Raw genomic sequence first — 22,278 nt, forward strand, 5'->3', positions numbered from 1 at the left:
ATATTACGAACATTACGGTTACGAAAGAAATAACAGTTAAAAAAGAAATAACAAAATGCCTATATATCAAATTAAATCCTTTACATAAATCCTCACCACTTAAAAAATATATATTTTTAACATTAACATTTCAAATTTTGATTGAAAATTTTTTATACAAAATGTAAAATGTTTTTCTCACAGTTTTCAATTTCTCAGTTTTCATTTTCTCACGGTTTTCTTTAAAATCAGCAACTGTTGTTTGAATGGTTTATCTTTAAAATGTTGAGGAAGTCTCGAAATGTGCTGTGCAAATTTCATACTTATTAGACTTGGTGTAAACTCTGAGTTAATTTCTTTAGCTACAGCATTCCAGTTAATGCTAGCACGGTCATTAATATTGGATTTTATTAAAACATCTACAACAGAGTCAATTGTTTTACCTAACCAAGCTGGTCTTTTAAGAAAAACAGGCTTGGGGACATTTTCTTCATTATTATGAAACGTTAGCCATCTTTGACGGCAAGCATTCCCTGTTCGAGTACCCATTCCTTTTGAGACAGCAGCCCAATTTATATTATTAGGAGAACTCTTTGAAATTCCCTCAACTATTTTGAACAATTTTTTATCTTCTTCTTTGGTGAAGTGGCTCAACTTTGTTGGTCCAAATAATCTTCCTTCTTCATAAAACATTTTGCACTTTGCAAATTTAGCCTTAACACTTGATGGTTTCCTGCCCATCTCTTTAGCTATTACCTTCCAAGAAGAACCATACAGTTTTTGGAGATCAAATAATTTTTTTATTTCTTCTTCACTAAATTCTTTACGCTCACTCACAATATAACTCTCAGGGTAGAGGCTCTCAACTTTTACCTTGATCTGTCTTATTGGCCTATAAATATTTTCTGCAAGTTCAAAATACATTTTTTCAGGCTTAATTGCACTAACTTTTTTATAAAACTCCCTGAAGTCCAATATATTGTTCAACTCTGTGAACTTTTTTATATTTGCATTTAGAATACGTAGCTCAACCTCTGTCCATGTTCCATCCATATACTTAATGCCGTTTTCATCTAGAACCTTTTTTGTGACATGCCAGTCACATAACAGTTCATGTTTAGGTGGGAAATTGTATGCTTCAAAATCACACTCTTCAAAATTACTGGTACCATATACAAGCTTTAGTTTTGACAAGTTACTAACTGTTGGTACAGCCTAAATAAGGTAAGAATAGTAATAATAATATTTCCCATCATAACTGATTGTTTTTAGATAAGGAAAAAAACATCAGTATATTACAAAAAAACAAAATAAATAACATGGGTGCCAAATAATGCTTAAAAAAAAAAAAGAAAGAAAGTTTAGATTTCATTAAATTTTTATCATACACATAAAATAAAGTTAACACAATGAAAACTAAAAAATAAAAAAAATTATAGTTAAATACCAGACAATTAACATGCTTTAGGCCACAAAATATTTGTTTTTAAAGTTTAGTAAAATACTGTTGATCAAATTTCAGGATGGATTTTTATAAAGTCTTTTTTTAAGTTCAGCCTATATAGTCATAATATAGTTCTTATATATTAGTCACTAAATAAAATTATTTTTTACTTAATAACTTGAATATAAGAAATGCCAATAAGTTCATAAAGTGACAGAAAGTGCAAGAAAAAACTTCTATTCAGTATTTATTTATTTTTTGAAGCCCCAAGATGTAAGTTAACCTCCTATTATCAAATTAAAAGAGTAGTTTAATGTTTTTATAACTGATATGTAAGTTAAGATTTATTTTCCATAGATTAATATCTTCTTACTTTCTTAAGAAATATTTTTCAATTCTAAATGGTCTAATTGCTTAAAGTTTAACATTTTGATTTATCAAAGTTAATAAGCTGAGACATCAAAGATAACAAATTCACAATTTATTATTGGAAAGAGTCTACAAATAGTACTTGATTACCTGTGCGTTGTGTTTATAGAAGAAAAATGCTAGGTTATTAATTGATTTACTCTTAAGGATACAGGAGTATACAGCAGCAATCAAAAAGGTGAGACCACTTATTTTTATAGCTTTTTGATTTGTAAATATGTTGATAGAAGTTGATGGAATTTTATGACAGTAAGCTTATTTTCATATTTTAATTTAATCAAATTTAAAAAATCTTACATTTTCACAAATTGAATTATTTAAATTCTCTGAAGGAAGACTTTTTATAGCAAGTGAATCAGTTGTATCTGCTTGATCTAGCTTAACAGGATGTCTGATAGGAGCTAATTCTGCAACACCTGACTCATCAGTCTGAAAAAGAAAACTTGAAATCATGATCTCAATCAAATTTGTTGCTGTACTAAAAAAAGTACTGCAACAAATGTAGCAACAAGCATTAAAATACACTCTCCTTTACAGAAAAAAAAAAAGAGAATAAAATTCATTCTACCAACTTAATGCTTTTCAAGTTTGTATATATAAAAATTATGAGTTTTGAAAAATAACAAGATTATTAGATTATAAGATAAAAATTATACCAAAACAATTGCATCTCTTTTCTTTTCTTTCTTCCTTTTTTTCTACAAACATTTAATAACAATTTGATTGCTCAGAAAAAAATTTTTTGCTTACAAAACTTTTGATGCTTACAAAAGAAACTTAATGACAATTTAATTGAACTTTCAAATCATTTCTTAATTCAACATATTGTTTTAATCAGTGAACATTAAGCTTTCTTAAAAAAATCTCTTGCGTTTTTTGTGCTAGAGAAATGTTTTTAAAAAAATTTTTTTTAGACAAAAGTAGAAGCTGAAGAAAGCTTAACACAAGATGAGACTATTTCTAAGAAAAAGAAAAAAAAGAAGGCAAAGCAATTGGAGGAATAATGATGAGATTTACGGCGAAGAAGCTTGTTTTTTATTTGCTATTTTTTTAAAGTTAAATATCTCACAGCAAATATTCTGGGTTTATTCAAAACTAGTTTAATTAACGTGTAGCCTAAAGTAAATCTGAGATTTATTTTTATTCACATTGTGAAAACATTATACATATGTTGAAAAGACATGAAGTTGCGCGTATCTATGCTGATATTTGTACATTACCAACCTTATATTACTTTGTAATGACATAAATAGAATTTACCCTTAAAAATTTTAGTTTAAAAAATATTCGATCAATGTAATAAATATATTTAAAATTTTCTAAAACAAATCTTGATGTTTTTCGCTATACGTATCGAGACAAAGACTTTAATTGAAAAAATTTGATTTCGTCAACGCTTTTGAAGGGTTTCCATGGATAATAATCTGAAAGTATTACCAGTAAACCTCATAAGCTGCGAAAAGGTCAGATACCAATTAACAAATTAACAAAAGTTTCGTTACGGTTGATTTATTTACTAAACACTATTAATAGAAATACTATTATTAAGATTTAAAGAGAACAAGAATAGATTAAAAAACTTTTAAATCGTCGATATGTTACAATTCCCGAAAGATTCAACGCTTAAAAATCATTTACTTTGGTAGTAAAGAAAAGAAAGACATTAAAAAACACTACTGAACGGATTAAGAATTTAGAATCTATTTTCATTTAAAATGTTTTAGCTCTTTATTAAAGAATTATTTGGAAACCTAATCAAGAAATTTTCATTTTTTAAAATAGGACGTTAAATTATGCGTCCTATTTTAAAGTAAATTTATTACATTGATCGAATATTTTTTAAACTAAAATTTTTAAGGGTAAATTCTATTTATGTCATTACAAAGTAATATAAGGTTGGTAATGTACAAATATCAGCATAGATACGCGCAACTTCATGTCTTTTCAACATATGTATAATGTTTTCACAATGTGAATAAAAATAAATCTCAGATTTACTTTAGGCTACACGTTAATTAAACTAGTTTTGAATAAACCCAGAATATTTGCTGTGAGATATTTAACTTTAAAAAAATAGCAAATAAAAAACAAGCTTCTTCGTCGTAAATCTCATCATTATTCCTCCGATTGCTTTGCCTTCTTTTTTTTCTTTTTCTTAGAAATAGTCTCATCTTGTGATAAACTTTCTTCAGATTCTACTTTCATCTAAAAAAAAATTTTTTAAAAATGAAACTTAAAATCCTTAAGAAAATTTGTAAGACAAAGATTATGGTTTATCAATGTGTTAACCAGCTATAAATTTGATCTACTGATTTTCTTCAAACCTGAACATGCAAATTATGCTTGAAACTTGAATCAATTTTAAAACTTTATCAAGTTTAAATTCTTTTGGTTATAAAATTAATGAAATAGGGCAGATATAATACAGCTTTTGGCACCACATATTAAAATATATTTAATGTTAGTCACCTTAGATATTTTGAACCACTTTCTGGGTTAGCAAAGAAAAACACAAGGAGAAGAAATTAGTAAAGCAATATTTCTGCTAATGAAAACTCACCTTATTTTTTCTTGAACTTTTCACTGACTCATTTTCATTTTTGATGCTCATCTGAAATTATGAACCAAATAAATTTAGACATGTTAAATATTTTTTTTTTGAAAGAAGCTCAACCCAATATGCTTAATATTAAGTTCAGCAAAAATTCAGGTTGTCAAATATAAAAATAGTTTTGTTTTATACTTTGTTGTGCTGTTTCATTTTTTACTGTATTTGGTGTGTATTGTTTCAATATAAACATCCTCAGAAAATTTTTCAAAATTTTGAAACAGAGCACAAAGAAAGTGTTAACATCCAGCAAATCAAATGTCTCTAGCAAACCTTTTTAAAAAATTCAGTTGTGAAGACTAGTTCCTTAGACACTTGTCAGCCAAGATTAAGTTAAGCACTTGAGAGTGATGCTTTTATGAATATCTTTATCCCATAACACAGCTTTCCTGAAAGGAAAACACTGTCTATATCTCTTTTAAGTGATTTGAATGAGGTCATTATAGAGAAACTCTGTGCTATATTTAGGAAGTAACAAAACAAGTGTCATTGTTTATACCTGGACAAATTGAATGGTGTGTTCATTTTTAGGAATGAATATTTACTTTATCAAGAACTGGAATCTTAAGTATGCATGTAGAAGTTCACTTCTCAAATCTTAACTGTGATAATAATATCATTATGACAAAATTATTGAAATATTTTAGTTGTGCAACAAGGCTTCACACATTTTTAGTTCACACTTTTAAATAGTAAATGAAATATGAGTTAATTATTTGAAATGCACTTCCTTCATCTGGAAAAGACTAATTACAATGCTTGCAATATGAGACTGAAAAGCACTACCAATAGGGGCATTAATGTTAACAAAAAATAAGAAATGATGAGCAAGAACAGACAAATGAAGAAGTATATGTCTTTCTAATTTGACAGTATAGATCTTCAAGAAATTTCAAAACTGAATGCAAATTATTTTATAATGGTTTTTTCTTTTTCTTAACATTTTACTTTAAGACAATTTTTTAATTACGAATTTTTGGCTGGAGATTGCTAGCATGCCTCTGAAAAATTATGCATATATACACTTTTACATTATTTGAAGAGAATTTTAATTTTGAAAAAGAAAAATACTTTAGGAACATTGTCTCATACTTTCTCGTCAAAATCAATTAAAGCTTAACTCAAATGAAAATCAAAAAAGGATTATGCATATTTCTTTATTTGATTTCTTGAAAGCTGAGGAGAATATTTTTACTTTAGAACAATTTTTCAGTTTAAAAGCCCAAACATTTAGGCTCTTTTTCCCTTTGTACCTTGCAATTCAAACTTATTTCTGGTTATAAAACTCACACAGTTTTTTTTTTTTTTGCTTTTTAATTTAGACAATGGTAAATGGTAGTAAAAATAGTGGTAAAAATGGTGGTAAAAGTGATTAGCTTTTATTTTTGTCATATATTTTTGTAATAACTGTTTTAGCTAAAAGAAAAATGAATCTTATTAAAACTTATTTTCCTTTTGGCTGGTGATAAAGATTAATAATGGTAATTTTTTTATTACAGCAGATATTTTTTAAGCTGTGAATAAGTTTTAAAACAGATTACTCAATTTGAATATAGCATATGATTCAGTCATAATGTCAGCTAATGATCTAGTTATATGGTCAGCTGATGATCCATAATCAGTCTGTTTATTGTGAATTTAATGCAATTCAAGTAATTCAAGTAATTAGTTCGATTCAAAATTAATGATTCAATCTTTTAATCTTTTTTTGTCTAATTTTTTGTTTTTAATTTAAGTGTTTTGTTCTTAGCTAAAAATATTAAGAATATTAATATCATTAAAATATTAAGAACTTGTATATAAATTATTTTCAAGTTTATGCTTAATTTGTATTTGCATCATAAGTGTAATAACATAAGATCTCAACACATGATAATAAATTTACAGGGATGTTCCTTGGTAAAATTATTTTTTATAACACCCAACTTATTAAATTCTTAAGTAAGATAAGTAGCTCTGATTAAATACTCTGCACCATTTTTTATATTATTTTAGTAAATAGTCTATGCTATTTCTTTGTCATTCATTAAGTTGACGGTTCTTCATTATTTGATTTGCATACCGATGAGATTGTTAAGACAAATGGTTAAATTACTTCAAGTGTTCACTTTATTTCTGCTAAAAAAAGCTGTTTTAAGTAGATGATTTTAATTGTGATGATGATGAACTTTACAAGCTTTAAAATAATTCTTCATGAATTAGGCAACTTGAACCCAACCCAATTAACTTTGGAAAAAAACTTTCCCTGTGTACTTAAGCTTACAATATAAATGTCATATGTGTGTGTTATAATAAAAACGTGTGTATGTATGTGTGTGTGTGTATGTGTGGGTATACACACACACACACACAGAGTGGCTTTCAAAAATATAAGGTCCCTTTTTTAGCAATTACTTAAAATATTTCCATGTTTTTTAAAAAAATAAAAAAAAAGAGAGATTTTTTCTTTTAATTTTATTTGGAATACAAAAAAAAAAATTTTTAATATTGTTTTGGTACCAAAATCAATCAAAAAAAAGAATCATGTCAAAAAAATGTAATAAAAAAATGTATCAAAAATGTAAGGCCATGCTTTAATTCAGTATTTGGGCTGACCACCACATGCTTTTATGCAGGCTTGAATACAATTTGGCATAGATTCAATCAGATGCATACATAATTCCCTTGGAATTTTGTACCAAATTTTTGAATAAATATTTTGAAATCCTATCCTCTTATGAGAAATCCATCCTCATATACTTATTGCCTTGTTTTTTTGGTAAACAAAATCTATCCTTAGATTCCTCTGAAGCTGATCTTTTAACAATAAATCTTGATTTATGATTAACCACTTCAAAATTTGATTCATCACTAAAAACGACCTTATCTTTTACTGAGCAGTGAAGTGTTTCCTTACATCACTTTCTTTTGTTTCCTTACATCACTCTCTTTCATCTCTCAGTCTTAAAAGAAGTTTTCTGGCAGCAACATAACAATCAATATCTTTTTTATTAAGACAGCTTCTAACTGTTCTAAAATCAATACTAACATAGCCAGCATTATTACTAAACTCAGATGACAGTTCTCGGTAGCTAATTTTAAGATCTTCCCTTACCTTTAACACAATAAAAGCTTTGATCCCTAGAATTAAGTTTTGATAGCTTGCCAACTCTTGGTGAATTTTTACGTCATTTAAAATTTTGTAGTTTTTCAGCATTGTTTGGACACAGCATAGTGAAACACCACATAATCTTGTTATCTCTTGTTGACTTTTTGTGTTGTTTCTTGTTGACTCTTTGGACCAATTATTTGCCATGTGACTTTGGATGGACCAATTATTTGCCATGTGACTTTGGATGGACCAATTATTTGCCATGTGACTTTGGATGGACCAATTATTTGCCATGTGACTTTGGATGGACCAATTATTTGCCATGTGACTTCTTGTGATAGTGATTTACTACCCATTTTTCTACTTTTGGTGTGCCAAGAATTTACCACTTGAAATATCTTTTGAAATACTGGTTAGAAATTGATTTTTTTTCCCTGAATTTATTTGTTATTTATATTAATCATAGCAAGTACTAGTTTTTAGGATTCTTGTATAATTTATTTAAGAGCTATTGAGTTTAAATTAACTGACCTTATAATTTTGACAAGTTTTTTAACAAGTAATTAATAGGATTGCTTTAATTTACCACTAAATTTCTCAGAAAGGATAAGTAGGACCATTAAGTGTTATGTATCATTAGAAAGCTAATTAATTAGTTAAAAAGGGTTTTTAACTACTCATCATTTAAAAAATTAATTAAGAGATAATAAATAGCAATCAAAAAGAATTAAATGACCTTGTACTTTTGAAAGTCACTGTTATATATTTCAATGAACTGAAATTTAAAAACTCTTACATCTTCAGATATTGAATTATTATCTAAGCCCTCTGGAGGAAGATTTTGCATATCAAGCAAATCAGTTGTATCTGCTTGATCTAGCTCAATAGGATGTCTGATAGGTGTTAATTCTGCAGCATTTAACTCATCAGAATGTCTAATTGGAGTTGTTTCTGTAGCACCTGACTCAACAGGTTGTCTGGTAAGAGTTAATTCTGCAGCACCAGACTCACCAGGATGTCTGATAGGAGTTAATTCTGCAGCACCTGACTCATCAGGATGTCTAATAGGAGTTAATTCTGCAGCACCTGACTCATCAGCCTAAAAATGAAAACATTTTTTAATCTCAGTTAACTTTTTTGAAGTACTATAAATAGCACTGCAACAACATAGCAACAACATAGCAACATGCATTTGACAGGTGGTGACAAAAAAAAAAGCGTTTTTTTTTAAAGTTGTATCCCTACATGTAAATTATAGAACAAATTGTAGCATTTTGTTTTTAAAATAGAATAAAAAAATTAATTAAATTGAATGCACATGAAAACGGTGAAAATAAGTAACTCAAATCAAAAGCTCTTATGTTAATGTCTGTATAACTTAGGGTTGGGTATCCCGGGATTCTGCGGTTTTTAACAATCCCAAAATGCCGGGATTAAGCATTTAATCCTGGGATTTTTTTTTAAATTGTTTTTGGTCGAACATTTTTAAATTAAAAGTTCTTTGGTTGAGATTTGACTATTTTTATATTGAAAATTCCTAAATTATTTTTTTTTGTTCAATTGCAATCAAATTCGAACTTTACAAATTCAAAATTCTTGCAATTATAAAACTTATGTCTTTGAATAATGGGATTAGATTTATTGTAATAGTTAAAAATGAATTGCAATGCTATTTTAAAAATTTGTTGGTGTTTAGTCGAATTTACTCAAGTTTCTTACCATTTTTATCTCAAAATAGACATTATCTGTTTGTGACTATTTTATAGTACTAGTTTTAATTAAATTAAAATTGCTGGTTATTTGAACAGTAAATTTTCTAACAGTAAATTAAACAGTATAACAGTGAGTTGAGTTACTCAGCTACATAATTAACAGCTTATGAGTCTGAATCTGATATTGAACTTTCTGTTTCAAATAAGGCATTACTCGAAAATGTTCTGACTCTCCATCTGAATCTAGCTGTAAAAAAAGTACATTTGCCTCGCATACTTATTTGATGTAAAACTTTGTCAGTGAAAATTCAAAAAAAGAAATGCTGTTGTTTGAAAATGGAGGAACACGTAGTGATTTTTTGCAAAGAGTGAATAATTTTTTAATGACTATTAAGCCTACCAGTGCAGAGTCTGAATGTGCTTTTTCTGCGACCGGACTTTTTGCAATAAAATTAAGAAGTCGCCTGGGCGATGAAATTTTGGATATGCTCTGCTCCCTCAAAACATATTTTAAAAGTAATCAAAAATAACTCCATATGTATATTATATTGATAAAAACAACAAACTCTTTACAATTCAATAATTAAGTTATAATATATATTAAATAATAAATTTATATATTAAATAATAATATTAAAAAACTAAAGAATTTCTTTGTGATTTAATAGTTTTTTCTAAACATACTTTAAATGTGTTATTGATTTTCTTAAAATTTTACTAAAATAATATGTTAAAATCTTTTAAGAGCAGGTATTTAAATATCCTGGGATCCCCGGAATAGGCAAATGTAATCCCGAAACCCCGGGATTTTAAATACAGCACAGGATTACAAACCCTAGTATAACTTCTATAAATATAGAATGCATTCTTATCAGTTTTTGAAAAGATTGTACTCTAGCAACTGCAGGCTTTGCAAGTTCTTAAATACAAAATTTATGAACTAAAGAAAACAAAATTACTAAAATAAAAAGTATACCAGTACAAATAGATCACTTTTCTTTCTTTTCTTTTTTTTTTTCTAAAAATATTTAAAAAATTTTAAAGAATCTTAATTTAGTTTAATTGCTTTATATCAAAGGGAGGAGAAGAGGGAGGGGGAAGGAGGAAGGAGGAAGGAGGAAGGATGAGTGTGGGATGGGGGAAGAGAGAGGGGGAAAAGGGCAAAAAAAAAACAAAAAAAACAATTATCTCTGAAAGTAATTCTAACAGATTAATTTCATTCCAGCTGTAATTATATATCTTATAATTTTCAACATAATAATGCAAATAATAATGTAAGTAAAAACATTTGATGCTCACAAAATAGGAAACTGTAGTTTGAGGATCTGTATATTATTTAGATAAAAATCATAATTAGAACCCAAAATCGTCTGTTTATTTTAATTAACCTTCATAATCCTAACATCCCAATATAATTTTAGGTTATTTAAATTGTCCAAGTGGCATTTTAAAAGTAATGAAATACTATTTTGTTATATTTTATCTATTCAACAAAGTATGAAAAAAAAAATCCTTAGTAGCAAATAATATTGACATTATTGGGTCAATATTGGTCCAAGATACCCAATATTGTGCAATTATTGCTCACTACTTGGGATACTAAGTGATAAAAACTACATTTATTCCACTAATTTTGCAATAAATTATATGAAAACTGCCTTTGCAGTGTTAAAGTTTCACAACTTAAATTGTATTTTTATGATTGTCTTCAAAAAAAAAAAAATTACACTTAATTTCAAATTCAATAAAAATAATGAAGAGAGCTTGAAAACATTTATCAATGTAGAATTGGCATTTAGGGAAGCCATTAATTTAGAACTTTACATTGTAACTAGGACTAATAGTCAAAACTAACACACGAAATCCTGAAAATATACTCAGCAAAATAAAAAAAACTTTACTATCTCAAGAAATGTATAACTGTGCACTGGGGGTATGAATTTGTAACAAGAAACAAATTTCATCACAACATTTTATGCTTTTTTAGTGAAAATTTCAAAAACTTACTTTTTTAGGTAGTGAAGTGTTACTTGAATGCTCTGAATCAAAGTTTTTCCTACCAAGTGAATCACTCTTATCTCCTTCATCTAGCTCAACAGAATGGCTCATAGGAGTTACCAAGTTTAACTCATTAACCTAAAAAAAACCTTATACTCTATAATCTCAATCAATTTTAGATGTTTTACTATCATTTATAAAACTTTACTACCTGGTTTTGTTCAAACTGCTAATGAGCATAAAGTTTCAAACTCCTGTTTGGCATAAAGTTTCAATTGTTAAAAGTAAACTATATTCACCCCAAAGGCTATTGTGTTTACATGGTTGAACTTCATGGATTTCAGATGGTCAACTTAGGTGGCAGTGTAGGTGAAGATTGATTCAACTTATGACTCAAACTTAATCTATACTACAACCCATCTGATTGCCCTGTGGCTTTTCTTAGTGTTGAGCAACATAGTCTCAAAAAATATGCATAACAAAATTAAAATTGAAGGACTCTGAGCCATGTCACAACATTATCTTACTCTAAACCAATTCATACAGCAAACCATCTTTTATTAGCCCTGGTTTTACTCCAAACAGAATAACAACCCAGAACAAATCTACTCTATTTGAAAAGCGTTTTTTTTGAGACAAAAAGGTACTGAAAAACCTAATTTGGTCATCTTAATGTCCTAACTGCAATTCTACTAACTTCTTTAGGGATCACCTCAACAGATGTATTCAAATCACAAGTCAAATCTATCTTTTGAAGTTGCTACAAGAGAAATAGGGTGAAATTCAAGATGAAGCTTTGGCTTTTAAATTCTTCTTGATAATCATTAATTACATAATTATCATAACTATCATAAATTAAATTTTTATAGTTAAACATAAAGTTAAACTAATACTCAATTAACATTTCATTAATTAGCATTTCAGTAATTTGCATTTCAGTAATTAGCATTTTATTAATAAGCATTTCATTAGTTTGCATTTCAGTAATTAGCATTTCATTAATTTGTATTTCATTAATTAGCATTCCAATAATAAGCATTTCAGTAATTTGCATTTCAATAATTAGCATTTCAGTAATTAGCATTTCATTAATTAGCATTTCATTAATTTGCATTTTAATAGCTAGCATTTCAATAATTAGCATTTCAGTAATTTGCATTCAACTGTGGGCATTACAAGATTTTACAAATATCTAACACTTAAAGCAACATAAATAGTAAAGATAAAAAAGTATACCGTTGCATCTCTTTTCATTTTTTTCTTTCTTTTCTTTTCTTTCTTTCTTTTTTTCTACATAAATTTTATTACAAATTGCTTTTTAATTCGCAGTTTGAATTTCATAAAAGATTTCATAAATCACTCCACAAAAAGATTCCATGCAAAAAGATTCCACAAAAAGATTCCACGCAAAAAGATTTCACGCAAAAAGATTCCATAAATTTTTTAAAGAAACTTTAAACAGTTTAAAATTACATAAAAATTTTCATTTGAAAGTCGAATTTGTGTTTTCTGTTTTTTCAAAATATCTAAATATCAAATTGCATTTTAAATATGGTTCAGTGTGTCCTTATAGATCAGCTAACCAAAATCATATTGCTTGTAGCTAATTAGCTTTTTAAAACAGTTTTAAATTTAATCAACTAATTCAAGCTGTTCAGCTAATACAAGGTTGGATAGTTTTTTATTCTAAAAGTACATGGTAGTTGATGGAATTGATAACTCTTTTAAAATTTAGATAAACTTAATATACCGAGGTTATTTGATAACTATTGGTCCTGAAGCTTGAGAATCTTATTCAATTTATGATTATTTATAAAATGATATTTCAATAGTTATACAAAAATGCTGAATTACAACTTGTATCCACAAGAAAAGAAAATTCAAGGTAAGAAAAATATCTTTAAGATCATGTGGAAAATAATTTATCATTCAAATCTAAAATTATCATAAAAAATAGCAGATAGAAATTAATAACTGATAAACAAAAAAATAGTATAATTACCTATACATAATTTAATATATGTATAAAAATATGCATAACAAAATGTATATAATATAATATATATAATTTGTATAAAAATCATATGTAATATATGTAAAATAACATACAATTTGTGCAACAAAACAAAGGTACTTACATTTTCAAGATGTACAACCTCATTTAAAAAAACTGATTGAAGATTTTTCTTAACTTTTATATTTATTTTTTCTTTTTCATCTAATATAGAGCATATTATAGAACTATTTCCAGGGGAATCTAGATCTTCAGGAGAGTCACTTAAGTCACCAGTCTAAAATTTAATTTTTTAAAATTTTTTTCAAATATGTCACCTGCTTTCATGATGGCAAAATGAATTTTCAACTGCAATACAAAAGTCTGTACAAGGTTGAATCATTATGGGTATGCAAGTTAAAGCTTTCAGGGAAATTTGTAAAAAATGAAAACTTAAAATACTATTTCATAATACTTATATTATTAATACTATTTATAAAAAAAAAAAGTATTATTGAAATATTAATAAATACCATTTCATAAATATATAAGTGTAAAGAATATTTCACTGAAACATCTTGAAAGCAGATTTAAAAAGATAAAACAAAAATGTTATACAGTTGAATCTGCAATACCTTTGCAAGACTATCAGTTTTATCAATAAAGTTATCTATGGAATCAATCCTTCGTTTTTTCTTTGATTGTGTTTTCTAAACAAATAACCACAAAAATATCAATTATGCATACACTGTTGCATTTTGATCAAAAGATCAAAAGCATGCCTTTAAATAAAATTAAAAAATTTTTTTTTTTTTTTTCGAAAACCATTAACTAAATTTTGGTGATATTTTGTTAATAGCATAAAAACAATTACAGTCTTCTCTAGGAGATGTGCGTGCCTCACACACTAAAATTTCTGAGGGATGCAAAAGAGTACACACATTTAATTTTGTAGAAGGTTTGAAAAATTTTATGCTTTTTGAATTTCAAGAATGTTCTTCACAAAACAAAAATGTCACTAATAGATAATTCAAAAAAATAAATTTAAGTTTTACATTTCCAGATTGTATTGTTTCATTTGAACGCTTCAACAGAGATTTCTTGTGCATCTTTTTTTTATGCTTTAGCTCAGCAGGATGCATCATAGGACTAATTGATTCTTCTGAAATATTGCTGGAGCCATTAGTCTAAAGATTATTTTGCAAAAAATATAAAGAAAGTCAATCTACACAAAAAGTATCAATTTATAAAAAATAAACTTCTAACAGCTTTATCTACAATAGCAGACAAAAAGATAAAAAAAACACTCTTTTTTTTACACAACTTAAAACTGAAGTTTGCATTTAAAAATCGATGGAATTTTTATGCAAGGTAATGCTTAGTATTTGTTATTGATTTTTAATGCTTTCATTATTTTTATCATAGCATTTAACACAATTTTATAACTTATTTAACAAAAACTTAAAATATTATACTACAGCAAAGGAAAAAATTGTTTGTTTTTTTACACTATTATATCATCAAATACTAAAAACTAAATTAGTATTGAATTGAGTAACTTTTTGCTTTAAAAACAGCCTGACATCATCTCAGTATAGAAACCAGAAGCTTAATGAGGATGCCAATGGTTAACTGGTAACAGATTTCCTAAATTTGTGCAAAATATCAATTAAAATGCTTCCAAAGATGTTCATCTAGATTAAGTTCTGGATTTTGTGATGGTCACTTCAAGATATGAATTTTATCTTATTGGGATATTCTTAGGAGAAAATTTTCTGTATTTACAAGTGATTTGTAAAAAAATCATTTGTTGTTTACAGAATATTTGGTTTTTTTTCTTCAATATAAACTAGATCTAGTTTACTTAACTGGTCAGTTCAAGTAAATATCTATTATATTCATATATAATATTCAAGTCAAGAAATATTTATAAGAGCCTTAAGAGGTTTAATAATTTACCCAAATTTTTAAATTCTAAAAGGAGTTAATTTCTAATAATCATCTAAACTTTTCAAGTTCAACTAAAGATCTCAGCAATGCAATTTTTTATCAAATTTGAGATTTAATCAAAAATCGGATTGCTGAGATCTTTAGTTGATCTTAAAAACTTCAGAGATTTATACTTTTAGATTTTAAACATTTATTCCGTTTGGCATTTGAATGTTTAAAATCTCGTTGTATAAAATCAAGATTGTTTTTATTCAGAACAATATTTAATTTTAAGAAATTGATTTCAGACTGCATTAATTTACAGAATCCTATTTAAATAAAAATAATAAAAAAAAAAAAAGAAACAAAAACTTTTACAATTTTATCATTCACATCAGTTATTTCTGTTTTTAGCTTTTTCTTTTGATGTATTCCCTATATAAAAAAAAAAATACTTTACAACTTAAAAAATTGTTTTGCTACACAAAAAGAAATAAAATTTCTACATGAAAAGAAATAATTTGGAATACTTTCTACCAAATTAAACCTTGTTTCGCTTTTTTATGATTTGCTGCATAGGAGCAAATCATAAAAAAGTGAAACAAGGTTTAATTTGGTTTAGTTTGCGACTTTAAAATTTTTTTAAAGGCCTAAAAATACTTACCCTACCAACCAAAAGTTTGAAATCACCCCAAATTTTCCTATAGATATGTATATAATTTGTAATTTATTCAAGTTAATTAACAGCATTCACTATTATTTTTTTTTTAAATGTTTTATTAAATATCAATTTTTAAAGAGCTTTATAAGAATTTTACTAAATTTCAATTTTTTATCAGATTTTTAATATCAATAATGACCTGAAACATGAGAATACACACACACACACACACACACACACACACACACACACACACAAGGGCTATGCATAAGGGCTTGCTATAAATAATGATATGGCCACCTCACTCCCTAGACTTGAATCGCATGGAATTGCTATTGAAAGAGTTAGACATTAATATCCAAATTTACTGTCCAACATCTCAAAATAATGCTTGTTACCTTCTACAGGATATCTGAGAGAATCTAAAAACTATACTAGAAAAATTGCCAAGTTTATGAACACAGTTATTAAAAGAAACTGAGGTTTCTTTGATGAAAATTAGATTTGGTACCAACTATCCAATTGAAATTTTTGTACAAATAGAAATAGATTTTTAACACTAATGTATTTATCATATGCTGTTATCTGTTTTTTACTAACAATGTCATTGAAATGTCAAATATTTGATCTAAAGATACAAGAAAATGAATTATTTTTAAGAGATTACAAACTTTTGATTGGTAGTAAACCTAATGAATGAAAAAATGTTTTTGTCTCAAAGTTATCTTCTATACTAAAAGTAGCTAAATTATGAGTAAAAGAAAAACAGGAAGAAGTAAAGAATTATGTTTTTTAAAAATTTTAATCTTGCATTTTCATAATCTTCATTATCGTTAACTGGAGTTTTAGCATGCAGCTTTGAATTCTTTATTTTAAACTTCTTCTTCTGGTCCTTCTTGCAGTTCGTCTCATGAAATGATAAAGTGTCTGCATCATGCTATAAAAAAAAAGTAACAAATCAATATGTGAAAAAAACTTTGTAAAGTTCTTAGTTATTTCAAAAATAAAAAAATTAAAAAAAAAAAAATTAAGGGTTTAAACAACTGCACTGTTTCAAAGGCATATGTATTTATGTATGTATGTATGTATGTATGTATGTATGTATGTATGTATGTATGTATGTATGTATGTATGTATGTATGTATGTATGTATGTATGTATGTATGTATGTATGTTTGTATGTATGTATATCAAATTGCCAATAACTTCAAATATTGCTGAGAAATCATTTTAAAATCAAGTTTGGCTGAAGTTGGCTATCCAACTTAAGTTTAATGGCAACTAAAAAACTATGAAACAGTATATTTTGATAAACTTCCACAAGATGACACAACACAACAAAATATTTTTTTACTTATTCATCGAAGTAGTAGTTAAAAACTTATTATTTCAATTAAACAAAAAAAGAAAAAAGCTAAAGGGAATTCTTTTTTACATTAGTTTAATGTACCTGAAGAGCAGAATGCTTATCTCTTACAAAATTCTTCTTCTTTTTTTTGAACAACTATCTAAGAATAATTAATAAATCTAAAATTTCTATATTAGTTTAAAACTTGAGTATGAATTTTTGATATCATATTGCAAAGTAAGTAATCAGAAATATATTTACTTCCTTTTGTACATAATTCTTAAAGATGACCTGATGATAATCTGGATTTAATCTACAAATATTGCCTAATGTATGGTCATTTTATCTACAAAAATCAATGGTATTGATAAGGCACAACAAAGTATTGTCAGTTAATCATTTAATAATTTTTTGATACTCACACTAGAAGGTTCCTTTTCAAACTGCCCCTAAAATATAAGAATAAAAACATGCATACATGCATACATACATACATACATACATACATACATACATACATACATACATACATACATGCATACATACATACATACATTACATTACATACAACCATAAAAAACCACATATTTTATGCAAAGTATCACATAAATAAATAACATTGCACTTATAAACATTTTCACATACATAACAATAAATACACTAAAAGTACGAGTCTCAATCTTTTCCATTAGAAGCTATTTTAAGTGCTTAACTTATTTTAAGAAGCTATTTTAACTTATCAACAATACAAAGCTTAATTTTTTTTACACTGGTTTTATTAATACTTCCATTTGATTCAAGTTCCACTTTATCCTCTTATATGCAGACTGTGCTGGTTTTTTAATTGTATAATTTAAGTGGCATATAAAGTACACATTGGTTGCCCATAGAACTGAGACAGAGTGCATAACCTAAGAACTTCTTTTTAACTAAAAAAGCATCAGAGTCAAAGAGCTACATTTGTATCATAAGATAAAGGCCTTTTTTTGTGTTATTGAATGCATATAGAACCTATATGGTGAAAGGTTTCATAACTTATTTCATCTGTTTATGCTATTTTTCAACAAAAGTGATTTTTCAACATGTTGCTGTGTTTTATTAACTTCTAAAGCATAACCTTAATTTTTACCAGGAGTTTGTGTACCCTAAGTACATAAAAGTAACAAGAAAAACAGGGAATGTCAGTTTCAGATAAATGGAGAGTTTAATTTCAGAGCCTTTTTTACTACAATCAAGCAATTGAATTTTACTACAGTTAAGCTATTGAATTTTACTACAGTTAAGCTATTGAATTTTTAGAGAGATGATCTTGTAAAAACAAACCTCAAGTTTTGGTGTCACTATATTTTAATTAAAACATGCATAAAAGTAGGTTTAACCTTTTGTGAAAACAATTTTTTGCTCTTTCTTTGACCACTTGAACTTTTTTCAGCCATTAGACTTTTTAGCTATTATAACAAAAATTATTAGTTTAAAAATGATTTTTCTAGAAAAAAAGTTGATAAAACTTGATTGATAGAATTACAACTGAAATTAATGACTTTTTTTGTTATATTTGTTTATTGTTAAATACGAAGGATCTTGTCTTTTTCAATCTAGCTAGAGAGCTAGAAACTCAAAAATGAATTGGCGCTGATTTTCGTCTATCCACGTGCTTTATGACTAGTTCACGAAAATTGACCGCAATTAAATTAGTAAATGAATATTTGAAAAAATTCAAGAACTTGATTATAAAACCAAATTTAAAGGGTTCTTTCAAAAGAAAACTGAATACGAGTGTGTAATTAAGGGAACTTAATTAGAGTATATATTTATCAACCTAAGAGCTCCTTTCGGAGGGCCTCAATTTTTATTCCGTTTTAGACAACTTTTTATTCCGTCTTAGACAACTTTGAACGGTTTGTATAGACATTTCTCTAATTCGATTGCGCAACTAATTTCTCAGCTTGAAAAAGAGGCCAGTAAGGACAAAAATGTAAACAAATAGCTGCAAACAATTTAAAGGATAATTCTTAATAAATTACTTGTCCAATAAAAAATGAATGGATTTAATAGTGACTGCTTTAAAGATAAAAAAATTCAAAATCTAATATTAGATGATATAAATAGAGATCTGAAGATAGAATTAAATTCAAAAAAAGATGTATCGTTAAAAGAAGATATGTGCTGGGGAAAATCTCTTGAGTTTCTCCCAGTGTTCACCAGACGTGAAATTGATAATCATATGAACAAATGCGGTAAATTAAAAAGAAAAACTATAAAAAAACGTTAGAAAGAGGACTGAAATTTAAGCAAGAACGTTACATTTCTACAGACAGCTTATTTACAACACGAACACTCAAACACTTCATTGCAAAATGTACCTGTCGAGCAAGTATGAAAAAAATGATTCGTAAAATGCAAATATACATAAATCGCAAAAATAGTCAAGTTGATAAGGCTTCTTGCAGTTGCCCAGCTGGATTAAGTGGTTATTGCAATCACATTATGGGTTTACTGTTAGAGTTGGCAGATTACTCATTAAATTCTTTTAAAGTTGTTCCTTCTGAAATCGCTTGCACAAGTACTTTAAGAAAATGGGGAGTGCCTGGTGAGAAACAGAAAAAAATATATCCTGTAATGAAAAACGTACTTCATGCTAACTTTATAAAAAGGGATTAACCCAACAGTATATGAGGCAAGATGTAACTTCAATTTTATAGACAACTTAAATGCTGTAATGAAGCTACAGAATAATTTAAAAAAAATTAATCCAAATATTGGCTATGCTCATATTATACCAAATAAAATTCTCATTGATTCAGAAATCACAAAATTTGGCATGCAGTGTTTAGGATCCCCACTTTCATATCAACTTTTACCAGTTGAACGAAATTTTATTGTTTTATCACACTTATGTCAAAATGTTGAATGCGAATCTGTTATAACTTCTAACCTTACCTTACCTAGTAAATTTTTAGATATACCTGATACATGGAATTATTCCCCAAAAGAAATGGAGTTTATGAAAAAAATAATTGTCTCACAAGAAGAAAGTATATCATTACAAAAAAAAAACTGTAAAACAAAGGCAATGTGCACAATGGTCTAAGGAGAGAAAATATAGAATAACATCATCAAATGCACATAAGATTTATATTAGGAAAAGTAACTTTGAATTTTTGATAAAACAACTTACAGAAGACATTAAAAAATCCAACAATGTTAAAGAAATGCTAAATCACGGTAATATTAATGAAGAAATTGCAAAAGAAAAATTTTAAAATGTAATGCTTTATCGATTAAACCAAAATATCAAAATACTTGAGACTGGGTTATTAGTTCAACCATGCATCCCTTGGCTAGGTGCAAGTCCAGATGGACTTGTTTTAATTTATTCAAAGCCATGTTTAATTGAAATTAAGTGTCCTTACACAAAAAGAAATGAAAATCCTAATGATTTAGTTAAGGAAGAAACATTTTATATTGGTTCATTACCTACAGGAGAATTATTTCTAAAGAAGGATCACTTATTTGGCTATTATACCAGGTCCAAATGGCCCTGGGTTTATCTGGACTAACTCATTGTTTGTTCATAGTTTATGTTTATAAAGGAATTATTATTGTAAATGTTGATTTTGATGAATTTTATTTTTTAGATGTTATCGATAAGTTAAGCGATTTTTATAAAAAATATATTTTATCATTCTATGTTTCTCAGTAATAAATATTACATATCTTATATTTTTACTGTTTTATAAGAGGATCTATAAAGTTACACAATAAACAGCTTACAGTCCAAATTTGATTAATTGATCCATATAAAACAAGAGGTATTTCATTTCGTATTTGTTTATTTTTCTTAATTCGTTGTATGGCACGTTCTACATGAATTCTTAAAGCTGCTATTGTTTGACTTTCTATAACCTCTTCATATGATAGCTGATCTCTCCCATTTAAAAAGGCTGGAATATTCAGTGTTACACCTAAAGGCTTAAGCAGATCATTAATTAAAAAACCCCTATCAGCCATTATAGAATCACCACTCTCCCATAGCTCTTTTTGCAAAAGTCCTGATTGCTTAACTATTTCAATATCAGAAATAGAGCCAACAAATAGTTCACTAACAAATGTTACTGCACCAGAAGGAGCAATTCCAACTAATCCTTTATAGGTTACGTGATGCTTATTATGTGAAAACAGACTTCTTTGAATCGTTAGGCTGGAAGATCTTTGACAAAGCAACTCAGTACAGTAAATTTGGCTAAATTGGTATAGCACCAAGTTTAAGATATATAAAATTTGACCATATAATAAGGTATCTTAAAACAGATCACTTCGAGAAAGAGTTTTAATCTGTTTACATTTTTGTCCTTACTGGCCTCTTTTTCAAGCTGAGAAATTAGTTGCGCAATCGAATTAGAGAAATGTCTATTGTAATTCAGATTGTTTTTGTTTTTAAACGCATTTTTATAAAACAATTTGATGTACCGTGGTGTGACCTAAGAAAGTCCTATACTTCAAGAAAGTCCTTATTTAAGAAATAACAAACTTCATATATATAAAATAAACATTTAGAGGGAAAAATTTAGTTATTTTAACTAACTAGATATCCAGTTAACATAACCAGTTATTTTCCCCAAATGTTTATTTTTATGTACGAAGTTTGTCATTTCTTAAATTAGGACTTTCTTAAAGCAAAGGACTTTGTTAGGTCGCACCACGGTAACTTTGTTCTTTAAAGTAATTTTAACCATGAAAAAATATTTTAAGATTCTCTATGTTTATAAAAACTGACAATTACTCTGTTTTTCTTATTAAAACAGTTATTTAGTAGGGAGTTTAGGCAATTTTTATAGCCAATGAAAATTTTTTTCTATTTCAAATGCATTGGATTCCTTAATATATTTTATTTTCAAAATGGTTTCAACCACTTCTGTAGCTTATTTGGTTCCAAAGATATTCGTGTTTTAATATTTTCAATTCATATACATTTTATGAAATATTTCCTTAAAGTTTCTCGTTAAACTTTGGGCACCGAAAAAAAACTTTTTTGTCTTTTTTTTTTTCTTGCGTAAAAAGTTGCGTTAACAATAAAATATCAAAA

At 27.2% G+C, this 22,278-nt stretch overlaps 1 protein-coding gene and 1 long non-coding RNA gene across 5 annotated transcripts; both read right to left on the reverse strand.

Moving 5' to 3' along the window:
* Positions 1–48: 48 nt before the first annotated feature.
* On the reverse strand, positions 49–18,856 carry LOC145181429 (uncharacterized). Of its 4 annotated transcripts, XM_090100582.1 has the most exons (17): positions 18,572–18,852; positions 17,615–17,641; positions 17,295–17,348; positions 16,656–16,781; positions 15,562–15,618; positions 14,310–14,441; positions 13,890–13,964; positions 13,400–13,552; positions 12,498–12,551; positions 11,959–12,021; positions 11,271–11,399; positions 10,240–10,281; positions 8,348–8,650; positions 4,413–4,463; positions 2,509–2,550; positions 2,150–2,281; positions 49–1,194 (listed from the first exon to the last, which is right to left on the reverse strand). In XM_090100582.1, the coding sequence occupies exons 1-17, from the start codon at positions 18,626–18,628 to the stop codon at positions 202–204; spliced, it is 2,490 nt and encodes an 829-aa protein (XP_089956708.1). In that variant the 5' UTR covers positions 18,629–18,852; the 3' UTR covers positions 49–201. The 4 variants fall into 4 exon arrangements, 3 of the variants coding, with proteins under 3 accessions (XP_089956708.1, XP_089956709.1, XP_089956710.1); XM_090100583.1 differs by lacking the exon at positions 11,959–12,021 and having other exon boundaries at positions 18,572–18,856; XM_090100584.1 differs by lacking the exon at positions 11,959–12,021 and having other exon boundaries at positions 17,295–17,352; positions 18,572–18,680.
* A 281-nt stretch (positions 18,857–19,137) lies between these two features.
* Positions 19,138–21,592, reverse strand: LOC149883341 (uncharacterized). Its single transcript, XR_016456422.1, has 2 exons — positions 20,967–21,592; positions 19,138–19,779 (listed from the first exon to the last, which is right to left on the reverse strand). It is a non-coding gene; the product is annotated as an uncharacterized LOC149883341 (long non-coding RNA).
* Positions 21,593–22,278: the final 686 nt, after the last annotated feature.

This window comes from Hydra viridissima, unplaced genomic scaffold, assembly GCF_058129835.1.
Source record: "Hydra viridissima isolate aposymbiotic clone 2 unplaced genomic scaffold, HvirCarnegie_v1 scaffold_10, whole genome shotgun sequence".
NCBI classification, from domain to species: Eukaryota; Metazoa; Cnidaria; class Hydrozoa; order Anthoathecata; family Hydridae; genus Hydra; species Hydra viridissima.

Excerpts from the sequence above, each read along its gene's own strand:
- LOC145181429 (XM_090100582.1), bottom strand. The coding sequence starts at position 18,628 with ATGGCTGAAAAAAGTTCAAGTGGTCAAAGAAAGAGCAAAAAATTGTTT. Across the intron at positions 17,349-17,614 it reads TTGAAAAGGAACCTTCTAGT|TTGTTCAAAAAAAAGAAGAA; the intron begins GTGAGTATCAAA and ends ATTCTTAGATAG. Across the intron at positions 11,400-11,958 it reads TTGAGGTGATCCCTAAAGAA|GTTAATGAGTTAAACTTGGT; the intron begins GTTAGTAGAATT and ends GGTTTTTTTTAG.